Source organism: Tachyglossus aculeatus, chromosome X1 (genome assembly GCF_015852505.1).
Source record: "Tachyglossus aculeatus isolate mTacAcu1 chromosome X1, mTacAcu1.pri, whole genome shotgun sequence".
Lineage (NCBI taxonomy): Eukaryota > Metazoa > Chordata > Mammalia > Monotremata > Tachyglossidae > Tachyglossus > Tachyglossus aculeatus.
The window spans coordinates 96,225,089-96,243,766 of NC_052101.1; the positions used below are offsets into that span (position 1 = coordinate 96,225,089).

Genomic DNA, 18,678 nt, shown 5'->3' on the forward strand with positions numbered 1-18,678 from the left:
CCCTCACACCTATGTCCCACTCTGCCAGGGCAGGGAGGCATACATAGGGTGAAGGGGACACACTATTTAATACATCTTCAGCTGAGTGGCAGGGGTGATAGTGACTGAGGGACACTTATGAGAGAGAGAGAGAGAGAGAGAGAGAGAGATTGTGTGTGTATGCATGTGCTTTGGTGGTGGGGCAGGGGGGCTGGTCAACTAAGTCCTATTCCCTACATGAGGGAAAACCCTCGGAGGATTTTGAAGCCTGGGACTTGCCCGGGTATCTCAACTCCCTTCATAAGACTGTGAGCCCCCCGTGGGCCAGGGACTCTGTTCAATATGCTTATAGTGTACAAATCCAAGTATTTCATACAGTGCTTTGCACATAGTAAATGCTTAACAATTACAATAATAACAACAACAACAATAATAATCATAATGAACCAGTAGGGCTTCCCTCAAGATGGGGAAGGTGCAGCGGAAGTCCAACAGGTTACACACAGGCCCTGAACTGGAAGCATGAGAGCAGAGATGGGCCTCCTCCGCTCAGTTGTATCAGGGGGCGCGGGGGCAATGCCATGGGTCTTGGCCACAGACCTCTTCTCTGAATAGGGGGAAGTGGGACCCTAACAAGTTAAGGTGATTCAGCCGGGCAGAGCGGCACTGCAAGTTTACGGGGGACTGCAACTACTTTACTGGGCGAAACGACCCAGGCAGCCACTTGAAAAGATCGGTCACCCCCAGGTATGCCCAGGAACCTAACGCCCTCCCTCTGAGGTAGGAATAACCTGAGGGGGTCATGCTCGGGTCCCCGCCCCAAGCTTGCTGCCGCTTTCCGAGGATTTTCAGAACCGCACTTGCAGATGGTGGGGGAAGCAGCCAGGGCCCAGTTGGCCCGTCTTTTTTTCAGAAGGCTGGCTACTGGGGCTCAGGGAACAAACACTCCCTCCCCGTTCGGCCAGCGCTGTGCCACGGGCTCAGAAATTCGTAAGCCTCTCCCACACGGCCTCCTAACAGTAACCAGCTTCTACTTAGGGATTTAAACGACTCCATTTGGATTTCGTTATGCAATGGACTTTTAACCAGAAATCAAATCAGAAGTCAGAACATCTCTACCTGAAGTAATATTTCCTGAAAGGGGTAGTCTCCTGCCCCTCCCTTTGCCTATCTCTGCAGGTGGTCCTTTCCGTCCACCGGCACGGTGGTGTTACAATAGTTTATTTTTTAAAATATATTTAGACAGCAGCAATCACTTCCAAATGCAAAAAAAAAAAAAAATACAGTAATTCAAATAAAATTATAACGCAAGTCAGAAAGAGTTGAGAGGACAACCGAAAAATTTTGAACCCAGACAGAACGGGAGGCATGGGCACCTCCTGTCCACAGCTCCAGCCTGGGAATGCCCAGGACCAGGACTTGGCCACCTTCAAGCTACCAGGTGAAGATGGGAGCGGGCGTGAAGAAAGAGGGGAAGGGAGGGGGCTAAAGTTGGGAGTTCAGAGCCTTATGAGCCCAGGGCCTGTGCTTGGATTGGCTTTGGGAGGACATGGCTGCCATGTGGGCTCAGTCCCTGACCCCGGTCTGCGGAGAAGGATTCAGCTCTGGCCCTGATGTAGGGGCACGGGGTGAAGATTTGGAAAGGGATGGGGCTGGGGAAGGGCAGGGGCAACCTCACTAACCGGCTGTTGAAGCCCAGCCACCTCAGCTCCTTAATCAGCCATCTTCTTAATCAGGTGGGCAGGACAGCCCAGTCGCTTAGCCCCCACACGAGGAGGACAGAGATCACCCTCTTCTCATAACTGAACTTTATTGGAAGAAAGGGAAGCCACTTAAAGGTGCAGGATAGGACCGTGCATCAGGAGACCGACTGTGCTAAGATCCAGATCACCTCGGGGATGGAGAGGGAAGGAAAGAGAGAAGGAGAGGGCGTGGGGGACAGCTGTGGCCAGGGCTCTCCCTTTCCTTCTGGCCCCTGCAGCACACGGACAAGGCAGCCTCCTTCGCTTCCCATCCCAGCCCCTGCTGTGGGGAGAACGAGGTGACAGGTGCCCGAAGGAGACTCTGGTGGCCATCAGCTGGCTCAGGGAGGGCTGGTGGGGGAAAGCAGCAAACCCTTTCCATATACAAAAAACAAAACAAAACAGAAAACCTGCCTTCACTTGAAACATCCGGCAGCCCCTGCCACCACAGAACCGGGCACCTAGGAATCCACGGGCTTCTTCTTAGTCAACCTTCGCCATGTTGCCGTAGGTGGGGGTGGGCCGTTCCAGCCGGTCCACAGCGTGGGGGAAGAGCTCGGTGACCCCGTCGGATGTCAGTGCAGGAGCCGCCGCCTCGGAGTCCCGGCCAGACGCAAAGGGTTTGGCGTTCGCTCTCTGCAACAGAACAAGGGGTCAGAACGGGGAGAGGCCGCCGGCAGCTCCAAGCCGCCCCACAGAGGGATCTGAAACCTGCAGCTCAACTCCCTCTGGGCCTCTATGCCATTCTCCCTCCGGGCACAAGCCAATGGCCGGTGGCAATTCTCCCTCTCCTGAACCTCCTTGCTCCCCACCCCTCCGGCTCGGGGGGTGGAGGGGGAGCAGGAATTGGGATGGGCCTGGAGGTCACTGTCAGGGGCAGCTAGGAGCTAGAGGTAGATGCAGGCCAAAATCTGGGAGCCAAGTCTGGTGGTTCTCTGGCCTGAAAGAGGGTCATGGGCCATGCCTACGCCTGGCCCGATGCCTGATTTTGTCCAACTTGGCTCCTCAGCTCCCTCCCTATCTCCTTCCCGGAGTCTTGGGCCACACGTCAGGGTGGAGGGCGGGACCGGGACCAGAAAGAGACCACGGCCGGTGCTTGCAACAGGAGGTTGTGGCTTCTTCCTGACCCTGGCAGGCCAGGCCTCGCCACCCTCTCAGCACGGGGTGGCTTCACCATCACCTCAACCGGGCCCAGGCCCCCAGGCTCTTATATCGTCAGGCCATACTCTGTCCGCTTCACGAGGGGTCCAGGATACCCAGCCACGACCCGGAGAGGAGAGGCTCTGTGGCCAGACCGCCTGAGGTCTCTTTAGCCTTCACCCTCCCAGGTCCCCCCGTTCCAAAGCGGAGCTTGGATTCCCACTGATGGGCAAGCCAGCATCCGCTCCCTCCACCGAAGCTCGGGAAGCTCAAGGACCTCTGGAGGTTGGGGGCAGGCCTCTTCGGGCAGCAGGAGCAGGCCCCCAAGTCCTAAGAGGCAGCGGCACCCCCGTTCCGGCCTGACCCATCTTCCTGAGGGAGCCCAGAGCCATGGCAGATGCCTACATTAGAGGAGAGGAGACAGCCACATTAGGGAACAGTTGCACTTTATTGAAACATTAAATACAGGAAGCAGCTCTAGTTGGCCTTTTCCAGGATGGGAGCCCGCTCCTGCCCCAACAGGGTCTCATTTTAGCTCAGACCCAGTTAGGAATGGCTGGACAGAGGATGTTGGTGAGGCCAAGGAATGCCCTGAGGCAGGAGCTGGAGAGCTTTAGTCAGTGGTGGTGGGAGGGGCGGGGGCGGGACACGGTGGAGCCTCCAAGGAGCGTTGAGGTGGAGAGGCCTGCGGTGGGGTGGAGGCAAATGGCATCAGCAACGCTTCTGGGGTCCGCCGTCTGTTCAGTGCAGAGAGCAGCCTATCCAGGAACACCGCAGAGGGGAAGCTTGCGGAGGGAGCGGCGGCTGGCTCTTCTGGGGCAAAAAGTAGACAGACGGCACTAAGGTTCAGGGGACAAGCCGGTCCCCGGGTGGTTGGGCCTGGCACCGCACCTACCTCCAGGACTGCCTCCCAAGAAGGGGGCAGTACCTCCCCAGAGCCAGGACTGGCCAGATATGGCTTATCTCCAGTGGCTCTGGTACATCAGTGGGTAGAAAACATTCAGGAAGAGTGCCACAATGGCGGCCATGGTGCCCAGGACGAAGTAGTGGAGGCAGCCCTCATCTGGATCTCCTGTGGGCCGGAGCTCGGGGGCCGCCCAGCTGTAGGGGCCCCAGTGGCTGCGGCGCAACCGACCACGGGCCGTGAGCCGCGGCTCCTCGGCAGCCTCCAGCTCCTGCCATATCAGGGAAGCCTGCGATGTGCGGAAACCGGTGTCAGGTCGGGGGGGGGGTGGGGAGAGGGAGGGTGAGGGCCCCACTTGCCCCCACCGGCCCCCACCCAGCAATGTCCCAAGTGGTGTGAGAAACTGCCCCCGCCACCCACCCCGAAGCCCCACCGCCCCAGGGCTGCAGTGTGCTTCCTAGAGGCCCAGAGCCTTGCGCCAGGCCGTCCGCTCGCAGTATTCAGAGAGTCTGAGAAACCATCATCAAGGGTCAGGCGGCAGGAAGGAAAGCCAGGAGGGAAGAAAGACGGTGTAGCCTGTCCCAGCTGTTCTCATTAGGCAAGGGGCACTCCCAGGGAACAGATAATCACAGCGCAGCTTTCTTGAGCGCCTGAGGCTCAGAGGGCAGCCATTCACAGTTCGGCTTCCTGGTGTGTCGAGAGTCACCGCGCTTAGCCAATCGCAGTTCTGTTCTTACTGCAGGAGGCGCAAGGATGTAGGGCATCCGGTCCCAGTGAGGTTCTTTTCCAAATGCATAGAGAGCTCACGCGATGGGGAACCGATCCAAATGCACCGTCCCCAAGAGCCCAGAGCTCACACAGAGGAAAGCTAATCTCAGTGCAGTTTCCTTTCCCCAAGGGCCGGGGGTGGGGGGGTGGGGGTCACAGTCACTCGGAGGGACAGCTAATCACGGAACATCTCTTCGGCCAGTACGAAGCCCTCCCCGGAGAGTTCTTGCCGATTTCAGCCACTCCCAGGGGACGTGTGGCCTCGTCCCTGGAGCGCACGGGCCCAGCGGCCATCACGCCCATCCCTCCTGGACGGCCAGCCTTCTTGCCCGGCTCCTCCGCCGGCAGGGAAGGATAACTAGGAAGCCCCCTGGCTGAGCTAGATCCCGACAGACACACCACTCGGAGAAACCAGGCCCTGGCGGGGTCCGTGATGCCTCTCTTGGCACAGACTAGCTGGGTCTTGGGAGAGGCAGCAGAAAGGCCCGGCCTGTGCCCGGGGGGAAGTACGTGGGGCAGCTGCTGGGACCTGGCCAGCCTTCCCTGTCTTGTCATCTTTTGTCTTGAGCCAGCGACTCGGGTGATACAGGAGCGGGAGACAAACGGGAGTTCCACGGAAGCTCCTGGCTAGCACATCTCCTGCCACCTGCCGATGGCTGGCCGGGAAGGTTGGGTGAAGCGGTGCGGGGAGTGGACCCTCCTCTCACCCGGATCCTCCGAGACTAACGCAAAACCACGGCCCAGTCACTCACTGAGTGGAGATCAATGTGTGAGAAGAGCTCAGATGCTTCCCTGGCAAATGGTGGCTAGCCCCCTTCTCCCCGGAGTGGGTGTCTTCCCAGTCAGTCAGTTGCTCTGGGAGCCACCGGATCCCAGGCTTCTGGGAATAAGAGGTTAGACCCCACCCCCCCACCCCCATGAGCCTCCCCCGAGGTGTCAGGTCCCCCAAGAAGCTGAGCCCCAAGAAGAGGTGGGCTTAGCAGAACCTCTCAGTCCTGTGGGAGGGAAGAGACAAGGGGAAGAGCTACTTACCACAGGCGGGTGAGCACACGCACACATGTGGGTGTCATGTGAATATGCATTAATCCCCGCCGTTCCTTGCATTACAGCAGGTTTCTTTCTATTTTGTGACCCAAACAATCCTCCCCAGTGTCCCTCGAGGCCCTGCAGAGGCAGAGACCTAGGCTCCCTGGGGAAGACGACTAGGGACCCCTGGCTCAGACCCAGGGTGACTGAGGGCCAGGCTCCACTGGGCCACCAGAATTCACACTTAGTGGCTCTTTCATTATTCAGACATATAAACCTTCCCACACTCTCAGAAACCGTGCCAGCCTTATATGCTCTAGCTGGAGGAAGGTCGATAAGAGTCCACGCTGGGGCCTAGCAGTGGGGTGGGGAATATCCCCAAGATTAAAGCACCGGTTTAGCCCTGACCCAGCATACGGGGAGCTCCCTCCCACGATGCTAGTTCACAGAGAGGCTAAGAGCCCCAAACCTCCGCCAAGAGGTTTAAAAACGGACTTGACTGACAAACTGACCGCTCCTCAATTTTGCTTTCCTCCCCTGCTTGCTCACCTGGCTGGCGGTAGCCTCAGCAGCTGCAGACCCCAGGTCAGGGCGGTGATCGGTGAGAAGCCCCCGCGGGGGTCTCTCCACAGGAGAGTTCCGCCGACGGTAAAAGAGGACGTAGGCATAGCGGGTCACCACTTGACTCTCATCCACCGTGGTGACTGTGCTGTCGTCAAAAAGCCTCCAGCCTGGGAGGAGAGGAGATTGGTGACTGGGGGGGATCTCTCGGGACAGGATCCAGTCTCCCACCCCACTGCTCCCAGACAGATACTCGGAGCAACGACGTCACTCCTTAGGAGATCCAGAGTGGGCACTGGAACTTAGAATTAGGGCTCTCCATTCCTCAACCCCAGATCTGGAAATGCTTTCCTGGAGGACATGAAAATCTGGTTCCCCTTACCTCAGTCTCTCACTTCTTGAGATCATTTTTTTTTTAAATGGCATTTGTTAAGCACTTACTATGTGCCAGGCACTCTTCTAAGCCCAGGGGTAGATACAAGCTAAGGAGGTTGAACACAGTCCCTGTTCCACATGGGGATCACAATCTTAATCTCTATATTTCAGACGAGGTAACAGGCACAGAGAAGTTGAATGACTCACCCAAGGTCACAGAGCAGACACTGGTGGAGCCGGGACTAGAACCCAGGTCCCCCGGTCTCTCGGGCCCGGGCTCTAGCCGCTAGGCCAAACTGCTTCTCTACGGTTAAGGAGGATGGGGAAATGGCAAGTGAAAGCCATTTCTGAAAGCCAAGCTTGATCGGTTTGAGTTCTGGACTCAGCTTTGCAGTTGGGCTTGACCTGACTTCTACACCTCGCATTTGCTTAACAGTCCATCAGACAAGTACACATCCCCAGGAATTGAGGTCTGCATGGACGGTGGGGCCTTCTGAGCCTGGGAGGGTTATGCGAGAGTAAATGCCTTGAAAGGCCTGGATGTGGGCCTGAGGAAGCCAAGCCCAGGTGGGAGGCAGAGGTCAAAAATATGGCGCCCAGTCCCAGTTGAGCTCCAGGAGTGTGGATGGCTGATGTGACACCTACCCTAACCTTTCTCCCTGGGAGGGGCGGGGAGGGAGGTGGGAGTGGGTGGAAGGGGGACAGCATAGCAGGCTGTCCCTCTGGGCAGGCTGGACCACAGACTCAAAGCACCATACGTGGGAGGTGATGACACAGCCACGGCCATTATCAAGGGATCTAAACATGGACTGTTCAGTCCACATTCCTCCACACATCAAGAAGCTCCAGGGGTTGCCCATCCACCTCTGCATCGAACAGGAACCCCTCACCATCGGCTATAAAGCACTCAATCACCTTGCCCCCTCCTACCTTACCTCACTCCTCTCCTCCTACAGCCCAACCAAGCCCAAGTCAGTTCTTGGTCCCCTTCTGTTCTCTATCTACACTCACTCCCTTGGTGAACTCATTCGCTCCCACGGCTTCAACTATCATCTCTACGCTGATGACACCCAAATCTACATCTCTGCCCCTGCTCTCGCTCCCTCCCTCCAGGCTCGCATCTCCCCCTGCCTTCAGGACATCTCCATCTGGACGTCTGCCCGCCATCTAAAACTCAACATGTCCAAGACTGAACTCCTTATCTTCCCTCCCAAACCCTGCCCTCTCCCTGACTTTCCCATCACTGTTGACGGCACTACCATCCTTCCCGTCTCACAAGTCCGCAACCTTGGTGTCATCCTCGACTCTGCTTTCTCGTTCACCCCTCACATCCAATCCGTCACCAAAACCTGCCGGTCTCACGTCTGCAACATCGCCAAGATCCGCCTTTTCCTCTCCATCCAAACCGCTACCCTGCTCGTTCAATCTCTCATCCTATCCCTACTGGATTACTGCATCAGCCTCCTCTCCGATCTCCCGTCCTCCTGTCTCTCCCCACTTCAATCCACACTTCACGCCGCTGCCCGGATTGTCTTTGTGCAGAAACGCTCTGGGCATGTTTCTCCCCTCCTCAAAAATCTCCAGCGCCTACCGATCAACCTACGCATCAGGCAAAAACTCCTCACCCTGGGCTTCAAGGCTGTCCATCACCTCGCCCCCTCCTACCTCACCTCCCTTCTCTCCTTCTCCAGCCCAGCCCGCACCCTCCGCTCCTCTGCCGCTAATCTCCTCACCGTGCCTCGTTCTCACCTGTCCCGCCGTCGACCCCCAGCCCACGTCATCCCCCGGGCCTGGAATGCCCTCCCTCTGCCCATCCGCCAAGCTAGCTCTCTTCCTCCCTTCAAAGCCCTACTGAGAGCTCACCGCCTCCAGGAGGCCTTCCCAGACTGAGCCCCTTCCTTCCTCTCCCCCTCCTCCCCATCCCCCCGCCTTACCTCCTTCCCCTCCCCACAGCACCTGTATATATGTATATATGTTTGTACGTATTTATTACTCTATTTTACTTGTACATATTTATTCTATTGGTTTTATCTTGTTAATATGTTTTGTTGTCTGTCTCCCCCCTGTAGACCGTGAGCCCGCTGTTGGGTAGGGACCGTCTCTAGATGTTGCCAACTTGTACTTCCCAAGTGCTTAGTACAGTGCTCTGCACACAGTAAGCGCTCAATAAATACGACTGAATGAATGAATCAACCCACAGACTTCGCTCCTCTAATGCCAACCTACCCACCGTAACTCGATCTCATCTATCTCGCCGTCGACCTCTCGCCCACGTCCTGCCTCTGGTCAGGAACACCCTCCCTCTTCATCACTCTCCCACCTTAAAAGCCTTATTAAAAGCACAGCTCCTTCAAAATGCCTTCCCCAACTAAGCCCTCATTTCCTCTTCTCCCACTCCCTTCTGTGTCACCCTTGCACTTGGATTTGCACCCTTTATTCACCCCTGCCTCAGCCCCACAGCACTTCATTCATTCATTCATTCAATCGTATTTATTGAGCGCCTACTGTGTGCAGAGCACTGTACTAAGCGCTTGGGAAGTACAAGTTTGCAACATATAGAGACTGTCCCTAGGCAACAGCGGGCTCACAGTCTGTACCTCCTTCCCCAGCCCACAGCACCTGTATATATATTTGTACAGATTTATCACTCTATTTATTTTACTTGTACATATTTCCATATTCTATTTATTTTATTAATATGTTTTGTTGTCTGTCTCCCCCTTCTAGACTTTGAGCCCGCTGTTGGGTAGGGACCGTCTCTATATGTTGCCAACTTGTACTTCCCAGGCGCTTAGTACAGTGCTCTGCACACAGTAAGCGCTCAATAAATACGATTGAATGAATGAATGCCCATAATTTATTTAGATTAACGCCCGTCTCCCGCTCGAGACCGTCAGCTCGTTGTGGGCAGGGAGTATATCTACCAACTGTATTTTATTGTACTCTCCCAAGTGTTTCGTAGAGTGCTCTGCCCACATTAAGCATTCAACAAATACAATTAATCGACTGAAAGTTCCAGAATCTGATTCCTCCTCTTCCTGCTCAGCCACTTTATACCCCGGGTGTGCGTGTAGGGGGATGATTGAGGGGGGCAGGGAAGAGAGGAAAGGCAAAGAATCCCAAACGTGGTAAGGAGCAAAAGTTGGAGCTGGGAGCTATTCCTGGATTCATTCATTCATTCATTCATTCAATCGTATTTATTGAGCGCTTACTGTGTGCACAGCACTGTACTAAGCGCTTGGAAACGACAAGTCGGCAACATATAGAGACGGTCCCTACCCAACAGTGGGCTCAGGCAGTGAGGCTTAGCAGAGAACACTGGGCTTGGAGGTGGGGAACCAAAATCACCGTCCCCTCTGAGTCTCAAGTTTCTCACTCGTAAAATCGGCTACTGATCCCTATCCTACCTTATCTCCCAGGGATCTCAGTGAGGACGAGTGAGGTAACGGATTTGAGGGCACTTTCACGCAGTCAGATGCTGCTGATGGCAAGAGTGGCAGGACCCCCGGGGCTGGAGCGGTGAAAAGTCCAGCCACGTGATTAGATGCTCTCGGTCTCAGCACCCCGAGAATGCCGACAAGCGGTGGAACGGGCTCCTTAGCAAATGGGCGTGGAGGAGGGCGGCTATCGGAAGTTTTAAAATGTGAAAGCGGGTCCTAACTCACCCACATCACTGCGCTGGCTGTTCTTGTCATTGGGCAAGCGCGCATAGGCGGTGTAGTGTCCCCCAATCATGCCCCCATAATGGTTGATGACAGCATACAAGTCATAGGTGGGCAGCTGATGGTCGTCTTTCTGGCCAATGCAGAATTTGCTCAGGTCCAGATTCCTGTAGCGGTTGGGGTGGGAGGGAGAGAGGAGAAAGATGGCAGAAAATAGGTTGCGAGACTCCCTGGGTTGGTGACAGAACCGCTAGGGCCACCTCCCTCTACTCCTTCTCCTGCTGGAGTCTCCAACCCTAGGACTACAAGATGACACGGTTGGGCAGGGTGTGGCCTCACCTGACAGGGAACTCCACCATGTCATTGATTTTGTCCCTCCAAATGAAGCTTCGGAAAGAGAAGCGCTTGAGTTGAATGATGAGCACGTTGGGCAGACGCCAGAGCATCAGCTGCTTTGAGGCTTCACGGTGCTGCTTACATTTGGGGCAGTACCTAGGGAGAGGTCAAAGGGAAATGGCTGTTAAATTGGTCCACAGCAAAGTGTCTCCAACTGAAAAACAGGAGAACGATCCCTGGTCCTCCAACCATGAGTGCCAGCGTGCACAGCTCTGTGCTAAGGGCTTGGGAAAGTACCGCAGAGGCAAAACCCAAATTCCAGTACTGTATTAAGCACTTAGTACAGTTCTTTGCACACAGTAAGCTTGCAATAAATACCACTGATTGATTGGCTGACTGATTCCTGGCCTACAAGGAGCCGATACTGTTCTCCTCCATTTAGAGATGGGAACTACCGAGGCCCGGGATGGGTGGGGGAGCGGGAGGAGCGGTAAGTCACACAGCAAAATGGGGATGGAATTTAAGGTTACAACTCACAGTACCTTGGCTACTTTTTTTTTTTTAAGTGGTATTTGTTAGGCTCTTACTATGTGCCAGGCAGTGTACTAAGTGCAGGGGTAGATACAAACTAATGAGGTTGGAGGGTGGCGGGGCCATTAGTTTGTTTTTTGGGTTTTTTTAAAAACATAAACCCAACCCACACTGGGCATTTGTTTCCTAGAGTATAATGATGTTAGGGAAGTCTCTACTTGCAGACTGCGGGGGCTGGATCAGATTAATCATCTCCACTTCTTGAATGGGTGTCAGTTCTACAGCAGGGATCTGATTTGACGTTCTACCCTGTGGCCCCTTTCTGGTGCTTAAGATTAATAGCAGCAAGGCCTGCATCTAACCCTGTGGGCAAGGAACGTGCCTAACAACTCTGTTGCACTGTACTCTCCCAAGCACTTAGCCCAGTGCTCTGCACTCAGTAAGTGCTCAATAAATATCACTGAGTGATTGATTGGATCAGCCGGGCCAAACTCAGAGCCTGCTCCTCAGGGGCTTCGGGAGCCCTAACGAAAACCAAACCAAACCGAGAGAGCAATCCTGGTCTCACTTCTGGCCGAGAAGAGGGTTTGCCGGTCAGTCACCCGGAGGCAGACTTAAGAGCTGGAGGAACATTCTCAGTGCCAGGGCAGAGGGCACAAAATGTGACCAGAGAACTTCCCCAGGCAGTGCTCGTCTAAGGGAGGGAACTGAGCCGGGGCAGGAAGCAGGATGGCAACACTGACCCCTCAGGCCAACTCCCAAGGGACATGCTGGCCCAAGCACCTTAGCGATGCAGTCCCCTTATTAATAATAACAATAATAATTACGGTATTTATTAAGCCCTAACTACGTACCAAGCACTGCTCTAAGCGCTGGGGTAGAAACAAGGTAATCAGGTAGTCCCACGTGGGGCCCAGTCTTAACCCCCATTTAACAGATGAGGCAACTGAGGCACAGAGAAGTTAGGTGGCTTGCCCAAGGTCACACAGCAGACAAGTGGCGGACCCGGGATTAGAACCCACATCCTCTGACTCGCAAGCCCGGGCTCTTTCCACTAAGCCACGCTTAATCAATCCACGGTAGATTTCGAGCCCTTACTGTATGCAGAGGACTGTACTGAGCACTTGGGAGAGTTGGCAGACGAGATCCCAGCCCTCAAGGACCTGACGACCTCAGTCAGACGGAAAAAAAAAGCCGGGTTTCTCTTTCTTTCTTACCAGGCTTCCTCGGGGGCCAGCACCTCAGGCTTGGTGAAGAGGTTGAGGCACTGCTCCAGCGTGAAGTGGCCGGCCCGAGCGGCCTCACTGGCCGAGCCAGGGTCTTCCACACACTCCAGCTCCTTGGAGCCGACCAGCACAAACTCCTTTAGCCGCTCATTGTTCTTCCAGATCAAGGCCAAGCTGCTGTCATCGCTCAGCTCCAGAGGGACCTCACCTGGGAAGGGCCAGAAGCATCACTCGGACTCATAACTTCTTTGGGAGGTGCTGAGCACTGGGTCTCTGGGGGCATTTCTTCTTTATTATTACAAGATGTCCCCCCCCTGTCCTCTGGCACCTTCCTCCCCGCCAAGGGCCCCTTTCACAAGTCCCCAAGGGAGGCGGTAGGTAGGAAACGTAGGCTGGGCACAGGCCCCGGACTCAGTTCGGCCCTGCCCCCCTCAGACCCCAACCCTTGCCCGCCCTCCCGCCTCAGGCACCTTTATCTTCCAGCTTCTGTTCTTTATTGTTGGCATCGATTTTGTGGATGAAGAACTGAGGGGTGTGGGAGCCCACACCCTCAGTGGGCTGCTGGTACCCTGGAACTACAGCTGTCAAGGAAGACCCAGGTGTTAGCCACAGCCTCTTGCCCCTTGGGGTGTTCCTCCTCCCCCTGCAGTCGATGCTGCTAGAGCATCATTGGGACACCTGCCCCACGATGGCGGTTGGGGGGAGAGGGGGGAGTCCTCCCTTGGCCCTGTCCTCAGCATATCCGACTCCACCCCTCTGCCGGCTCCAATTGCTCCCCAGGGATGTCCCCAGGACAAGAAAACCGGGAAGAGAGGCACCCAAGCATGATCATGTGACTTGTCCTGGCACTGAGGTCCTGCCCAGTCTAGATGCCAAGCATGTCTCAGTCAGTGACTCTTGCCCCCTTCCCTGTGTGGCTCTCTGGGCCCACAGGCAGAGCTTTGGTGATAGAGCTAGAAACCAGATCTCTGTCATCCCAGGAGAATTTCCCAGCCCCTTCTCCTCCGCCCCCAGGTCTCCCCGAAAAAGTGCCAGCCGTTGGGAAGTCTTGCCCGCTGTGGTCCTCCCCTGATCTCAGCAGACCGGACCCCTAGTCCCCGCTCACCTTCAGGCTTGAATCCTTTCTCACCAGTGGACTCCCTTGGGAGGCTGCCCTCACTGAGCGAGCTGGTTGCCTGCTCAGAGAAGCCTGAGGCGGCAGGGCTCAGCAGGGAGCTTCGGTCAAGGGGTGCCCGGCTTCTCAGGGCAATTCCACTTCCCTGCTCGGGGCGCAGTTCAGGGGCCAGAGCGGACGCCTGTGATTCCATGGGGAGGTGAAGGTCTTGGTCCCCATCCCCCAGTCCTTGGGTGCTGGCGGCACAGGCGTTCTTGGTCAGCGAGTCCAGTTTCTCAGAATTCGAGGTTTGTGAGCCCTGCTCTGGAGATACCCGGCCCGGCTGGAAGGGTGGCTGGAACACACTCACTGAATACCTGGGCAAGGAAGGGAAAGAAATCGCTCGGGGCCTGCTGCCTACGGGAGCTAACGCAGCCCCAACTGGTGCTAGGCCTATGGGAGGAACCAGTGGGTGAAAATTCCCTCGGGTGTTGGGAGTAGCTGTTGTTGGAGCGGCCTGGCTGGCAAGTGAGCACCTCCAGGGCCTCGTTTGGAGGAGTTGAGGATGCAGGACTGCTGCAGGACTGAGGACGAGGACTGCTGACAGGATGTCCTGAGGGAGCTCTCCGCTGGATCACATTCTTCTTTTTAATCAGTAGCCCTAACTTGGGCACAGGGATCTCCCCAACCCCTAGGTCCTAGAGTGGGGCCTGACCCGACATTCACCTTGCGAAGCCTTCCAGCAGCTGGGAGAGGCGGGCATACGTGAGGCGGGACTCGGGCACACTGACGAGAAAGGGCAAGCCGATGTTCTCAGGACGGCAGAGGCCTTTGTGATCTGGCCAGTGTGTCTTCTGACAAACCCTGCAAAGCAGCCAAAGAGCTCACACCAGCCCCGGCCCCGGGGGTGTTCCAGCCACCCTTCCACCCCTCCCGGCTCAAAGCTGACCAGACAGAGCCCTGGAGCTCTTGCCTCTCCCCGGGAAATGCTGCTGCAGCCCGCCCAGCTGGCACCAAAAGCCTTCAACTCATGTCAAATACACCGGTCGCAAACAATGCTCCCGTCACCGGGGTGAGTTACATGGCTCCCGAACCACCCGCGAGGTGGGCCAGGATGCCTCTCCGTACACATAAGGAGACTGAGAGCCAGAAAAGATGGTGATTTTGATGGGACAGGTGGCAGAGCCAAGGTGAGAATGCCGACCTCTTAATTTTCCAGGTGGCTGGTCAGAGGGCGGGATTGGTGAACCCTCGGTCAATGGGGTCAAGCAAGCACGGGGACAAGCCGACGGGGGCTAGGGAAGGGCCGACTCACTGGTTACAGTAGCCAACGCGGTAGCAGCGGGTGCAGCGCTTCAGTTTTTCATCCTCCGGCTGCTGCTTCTTCTGGCAGGCCGCACATTTGGTGATGGGAACGCTGGGTACCTGGGGGCGCTAGGGAAGGCCAAATGCAAGGCTGAAGAGGCACGCCTCCATAGCCCGATCACGGTCTCTGCCGGGAGGGTGGCCGAACGACTGGGTGCCACCCGGTCCCGCCCGGCTGACAGGGCCCGGCCTCGGCTTGGGGCCGAGCTCACTCGCCCCTTCCTCCAGCTCGGGGAGGCCCACGGGCCTTACGATGAGGCCCTCCCAGTGGTGGGGTCGGGCCGGGGGCTAGGCTTGGCCCTGCCCACTCCCTCCTCAGCACCCACACACGCAGACAGACCTGCTGGACTTGAAGCACGACGACACGCTCTTTGGCCAGGTCTGCCGACAGCACCTCGAAGCACAGCAGTGGGTCCGAAGGGGAGATGGCGTCCAGTGAGTGGGAGGGCAGGAATATGCGGTGGAAACGGTTCTTAGACACCTGTAGAAGGGGATCCCCGAGCTGAGGAGTCCTTTTCCAAGCTACAGGTTCCTCCTCAGCCCACAACGCCCCAGCAGCTGCCCCTTGCCCTCCCCTTTCTTCCAGTAGCCTAGGAGGAGGGATACTCATCTTGCCTCCAGGAGACCGGGGGGAGAAGCGATCGCTCTGAGGAACCTTAACCACAGAAAGGGAGGCTAAGGGACTCCCATCAGTCCATGGCATTTATTGAGCGCTTACTGTGCCCAGAACACTGGACTACCAAAAAGGCGCCTGAGCGAGCACAATACGGTCGGCAGACACGAGCCCTGCCCTCAAAGCCCTGATAATCTAGTGGGGGGACAGACACCAAAATAAACTGCAGGCATTCATTCATTCATTCAATCATATTTACTGAGCGCTTACTGTGGGCAGAGCACTGTACTAAGCGCTTGGGAAGTACGAGTTGGCAACATACAGAGACGGTCCCTACCCAACAACAGGCTCACAGTCTAGAAGGGGGAGACAGACAACAAAACAAAACACGTGGACAGGTGTCAACTCATCAGAATAAATAGAAATAAAGCTAGACGCACATCATTAAGAAAATAGAATGGGAAATATGTAGGGGGAAGCAATACCCCTTGGGAAAGCTCCCAGGGCAGGAGGCCCCACCTCTAAAAAGGGAGAAGTCGGGGCCAACTGGTGGGGACTTGGGTGCAGGGGGAAGGTCTGGGGGAAAGTCTTCTAGACCGTGAGCCCGTTGTTGGGTAGGGACCCTCTCTGTATGTTGCCGACTTGTACTTCCCAAGCGCTTAGCACAGTGCTGTGCACACAGTAAGCGCTCGATAAATACGGCTGAATGAATGAATGAATGAATGAAAGAAAGAAAGGGAGGAGAGGTCTCGGTCATCTCACCTCAGCCAGGCGCAGGTTCTCCGGCTTCGCATGGACGCTGTGGGCCAGCGAGTCAAGGACCTCCATAGCGCTGGAATTTTCTTTGCTGATGCTTACCAAGAACTGGAATATGAGCGGAGCGGAGAGGGGCATTGGGGGATGCCAGGGAGCTGGGGCAGGGGCTGCGGGGTTCGGGAAGCAAGAGGAAGCCAGTGTGCCCAGCCTAGCGTCTGGGGAACCTCTTACCTTAACTGGCTTCTTGTGAGGCTCCTTGGCAAAGTAGTAGACAATGAGTACCTTTTGTTTCTGGGGCAAGGGCACTGGCAGGTACAGAAAAGGGTCAAAAGTGATGGAAACCTAAAAATACAGAGGGCAGTGTGCAGGGGGTTAGGTCCCTAGTGCGTCCTGACCCTCTCCACCCTCATCCTTGCAGCAATGCTGAAGTTTACGTTAGAAAGCCTGAGCTGCCAACTCAGTTGGCAGCTCCCTTGCCCCTGCTGTTCCCCAAAGAACAGGCCGAACCCCACTCTTCCCCAGCTCCGATGCCCCCCACCCCCAGCCCCCCTGCCCCTACTAGCTAGGGGGTTCCAGCCCCACCTCAGGCCCAGGGTCAGCCCAGCAGAACAGGTCTGTGGGCCACACGGGAAGAGCCCACAAAGACACGCCACCCGCTGCCCACGTTTGCTGCCGCTAAGCCTGGCCAGGAGAGGTGCTGGGTCCCACTGGGTCCTGCCCACCTTGGTGCACACGGGGCAGACCAGCTTTGACTTATACTGGCCCTGGAACAAGTCCACAACAAATGAGTCGTTCCTCATTTTGTGCCGCTGCCAGGCCTCCTCAGCCACCACCTGTGCAGGAGAAGCAGTGAGGAGGTGAAATCCCTCCCTGGGCTTCCCGGGCCTCACCCGCCGTTCCGCGTGGCTCCGGGCTGCCACTGACCTCGTCCGGCCGCCCATCCGAATCAACGGTCTCGGTGTAAGGCTTGTTTTGGATGCGGTTTAAGTCCTCGTGGAGGCCGTCCAAGAGGAACGCCATGAACTCCTGGGCATCGTGCTGGGCGTAGCCTGTGAACTGGCTGGCTTTGCCCGCCACGATGGCCTGCAAAGAGTCGAGACGGTATAGGTGTGGCTCTTCCCCCAAGCCCAGTCTCGGGTTCTGGACTCTTGGTGGGCGGGGAGGGGAGGAAGGTGGGAGGTGGGGGAGAAAACTTGGCTTGGCTCCGAAGAAAACGAGAACGGTTGTCTTCAGAAAGGCGGGGAGGGGCAGGACATGTGAGGGTGGATCCAACCTCACCTTCAGCTTAGAGGGCTGGAAGGCATGGTGGGTGCCCTTCCACAGCGTCCGCAGAAGCCCCGCAAAGCCGATGGCCAGGCGCCCGCCCGTGCCCAGAGGGTTACTGTAGTTGATCTCCATTTCAAACAAGCGATCTGGAAGCACCAGGTCCCGGGCGTGAGGGTGGTTAAGCGGCTGGCCCCGCTTCGCCCGCACAGCCCGCCCCGGCCCAGGCCCAGTCTCAGTCTCACCGTGGAAGTAGTCCCGGAGCTCGCGGGTGTTAGAGAGGGACTGGATGACACTGTTCATGAAGCAGGTGTTCCCCAGGTTCACGAGGCCGGTGAAGCCGGGCAGACACACCTTCTTCTCCTCCTCCTCCTCCTCCTCCACGCTCTCAGTACTCACCGGGCTGTGCGGCATGGGGGGTACCATGCACGTGGGCTTGGGCTACGGAGAGGGCACAGGGTGAGAGGAGAGCCACACGGGCCGGCCCCGGCTGGGGCGACGGGCCCCGGCTGGGGCGACGGACCCCGGGGGCCTTGGGAGGGAGCCCGCCGTCCGGCCCGCCTCGCCACTCACCAAAGCAACGTTCGGCTCTTGCTTCACAGCGACGGGCTGCTCCGACGCCATCCGGGCCGCCACCCCCTCCAGTCCCGGGGAGTCCTCAGTGGGGGGCTTCTCCTTCTCCCCACCTCGGGCCTCCTCCTTGCCGGAGAGGGGGTGTGGGGTGCCACCAGGTGGAGTTTTTTCCAGGGGAGTTGGGCCAGATGGCCCAGCAACCTTTGCACCACCCACTGCACCTTAAAAATGGGGAATGGGGGGGGAGGGCTGGTGGTTAGCAGCACGTGAGACAAGGGGCGAGCACCTCTCCTGAGATCGCCGCTGCTCCGGGAAGGGCCCGACGTCTTGAACGGGGGTGGCGAGTGGAAGCGATGAGACCACAGGGGAGGGTGGAGCGGGACAAGGAGAGAGGGTGACACTGGGGCAAGGTCAACCGGGGGGGATGGCCAGGGAGACGGGGGGAGCGCGGGGTGCAGACCTCGTGTGGAAGGGGCCTCTAGCCCCGCCCAGCGCTGGCTCTGCCGCTTCTTAAGGCAGATGTTGATTCGGGTGACAGTAAAGTGATACTCGCACAGGTCTGGCTCGATAAGGTTCCTGGCGGGCAGAGAGGCCGGGCTCAGGGCATTGCGTCGAGCAGGCTTCACCTCTGAGTGTCAGGCTTTTCCCCACCCCGCACCTCCAGGGAGCGAGCAGCCCGACCGCCAACCTGACAGACCCAGGCTCCCCCCAAAACCTTAGGCGGCATCAGCCGCGGCTGTCCACGGGGGCTGGGACCAGCTGCTT

General features: G+C 57.1%; 1 protein-coding gene across 5 annotated transcripts in view; it reads right to left on the reverse strand.

Moving 5' to 3' along the window:
• Positions 1–365: 365 nt before the first annotated feature.
• The window catches only part of USP19 (ubiquitin specific peptidase 19), a 33,243-nt gene continuing 14,930 nt past the window's right edge, over positions 366–18,678 (reverse strand). The window contains exons 10-27 of one of the 5 annotated variants that reach the window (XM_038771915.1): positions 18,374–18,489; positions 17,914–18,134; positions 17,586–17,781; positions 17,356–17,489; positions 17,002–17,160; positions 16,800–16,910; positions 16,309–16,419; positions 16,084–16,185; positions 15,049–15,189; positions 14,659–14,777; positions 14,070–14,207; positions 13,356–13,720; positions 12,721–12,831; positions 12,242–12,458; positions 10,497–10,649; positions 10,161–10,324; positions 6,109–6,290; positions 366–2,357 (exon numbers count right to left, since the gene is read on the reverse strand). In XM_038771915.1, the coding sequence (XP_038627843.1) occupies positions 2,205–2,357; positions 6,109–6,290; positions 10,161–10,324; positions 10,497–10,649; positions 12,242–12,458; positions 12,721–12,831; positions 13,356–13,720; positions 14,070–14,207; positions 14,659–14,777; positions 15,049–15,189; positions 16,084–16,185; positions 16,309–16,419; positions 16,800–16,910; positions 17,002–17,160; positions 17,356–17,489; positions 17,586–17,781; positions 17,914–18,134; positions 18,374–18,489 (2,893 nt within the window). In that variant the 3' untranslated portion in view covers positions 366–2,204. Of the gene's footprint in view, positions 2,358–2,378; positions 4,055–5,472; positions 5,529–6,108; positions 6,291–10,160; positions 10,325–10,496; positions 10,650–12,241; positions 12,459–12,720; positions 12,832–13,355; positions 13,721–14,069; positions 14,208–14,658; positions 14,778–15,048; positions 15,190–16,083; positions 16,186–16,308; positions 16,420–16,799; positions 16,911–17,001; positions 17,161–17,355; positions 17,490–17,585; positions 17,782–17,913; positions 18,135–18,373; positions 18,490–18,678 lie in introns of those variants that run through there. The other 4 variants (XM_038771917.1, XM_038771916.1, XM_038771918.1 and 1 more) reach the window with 4 other exon arrangements.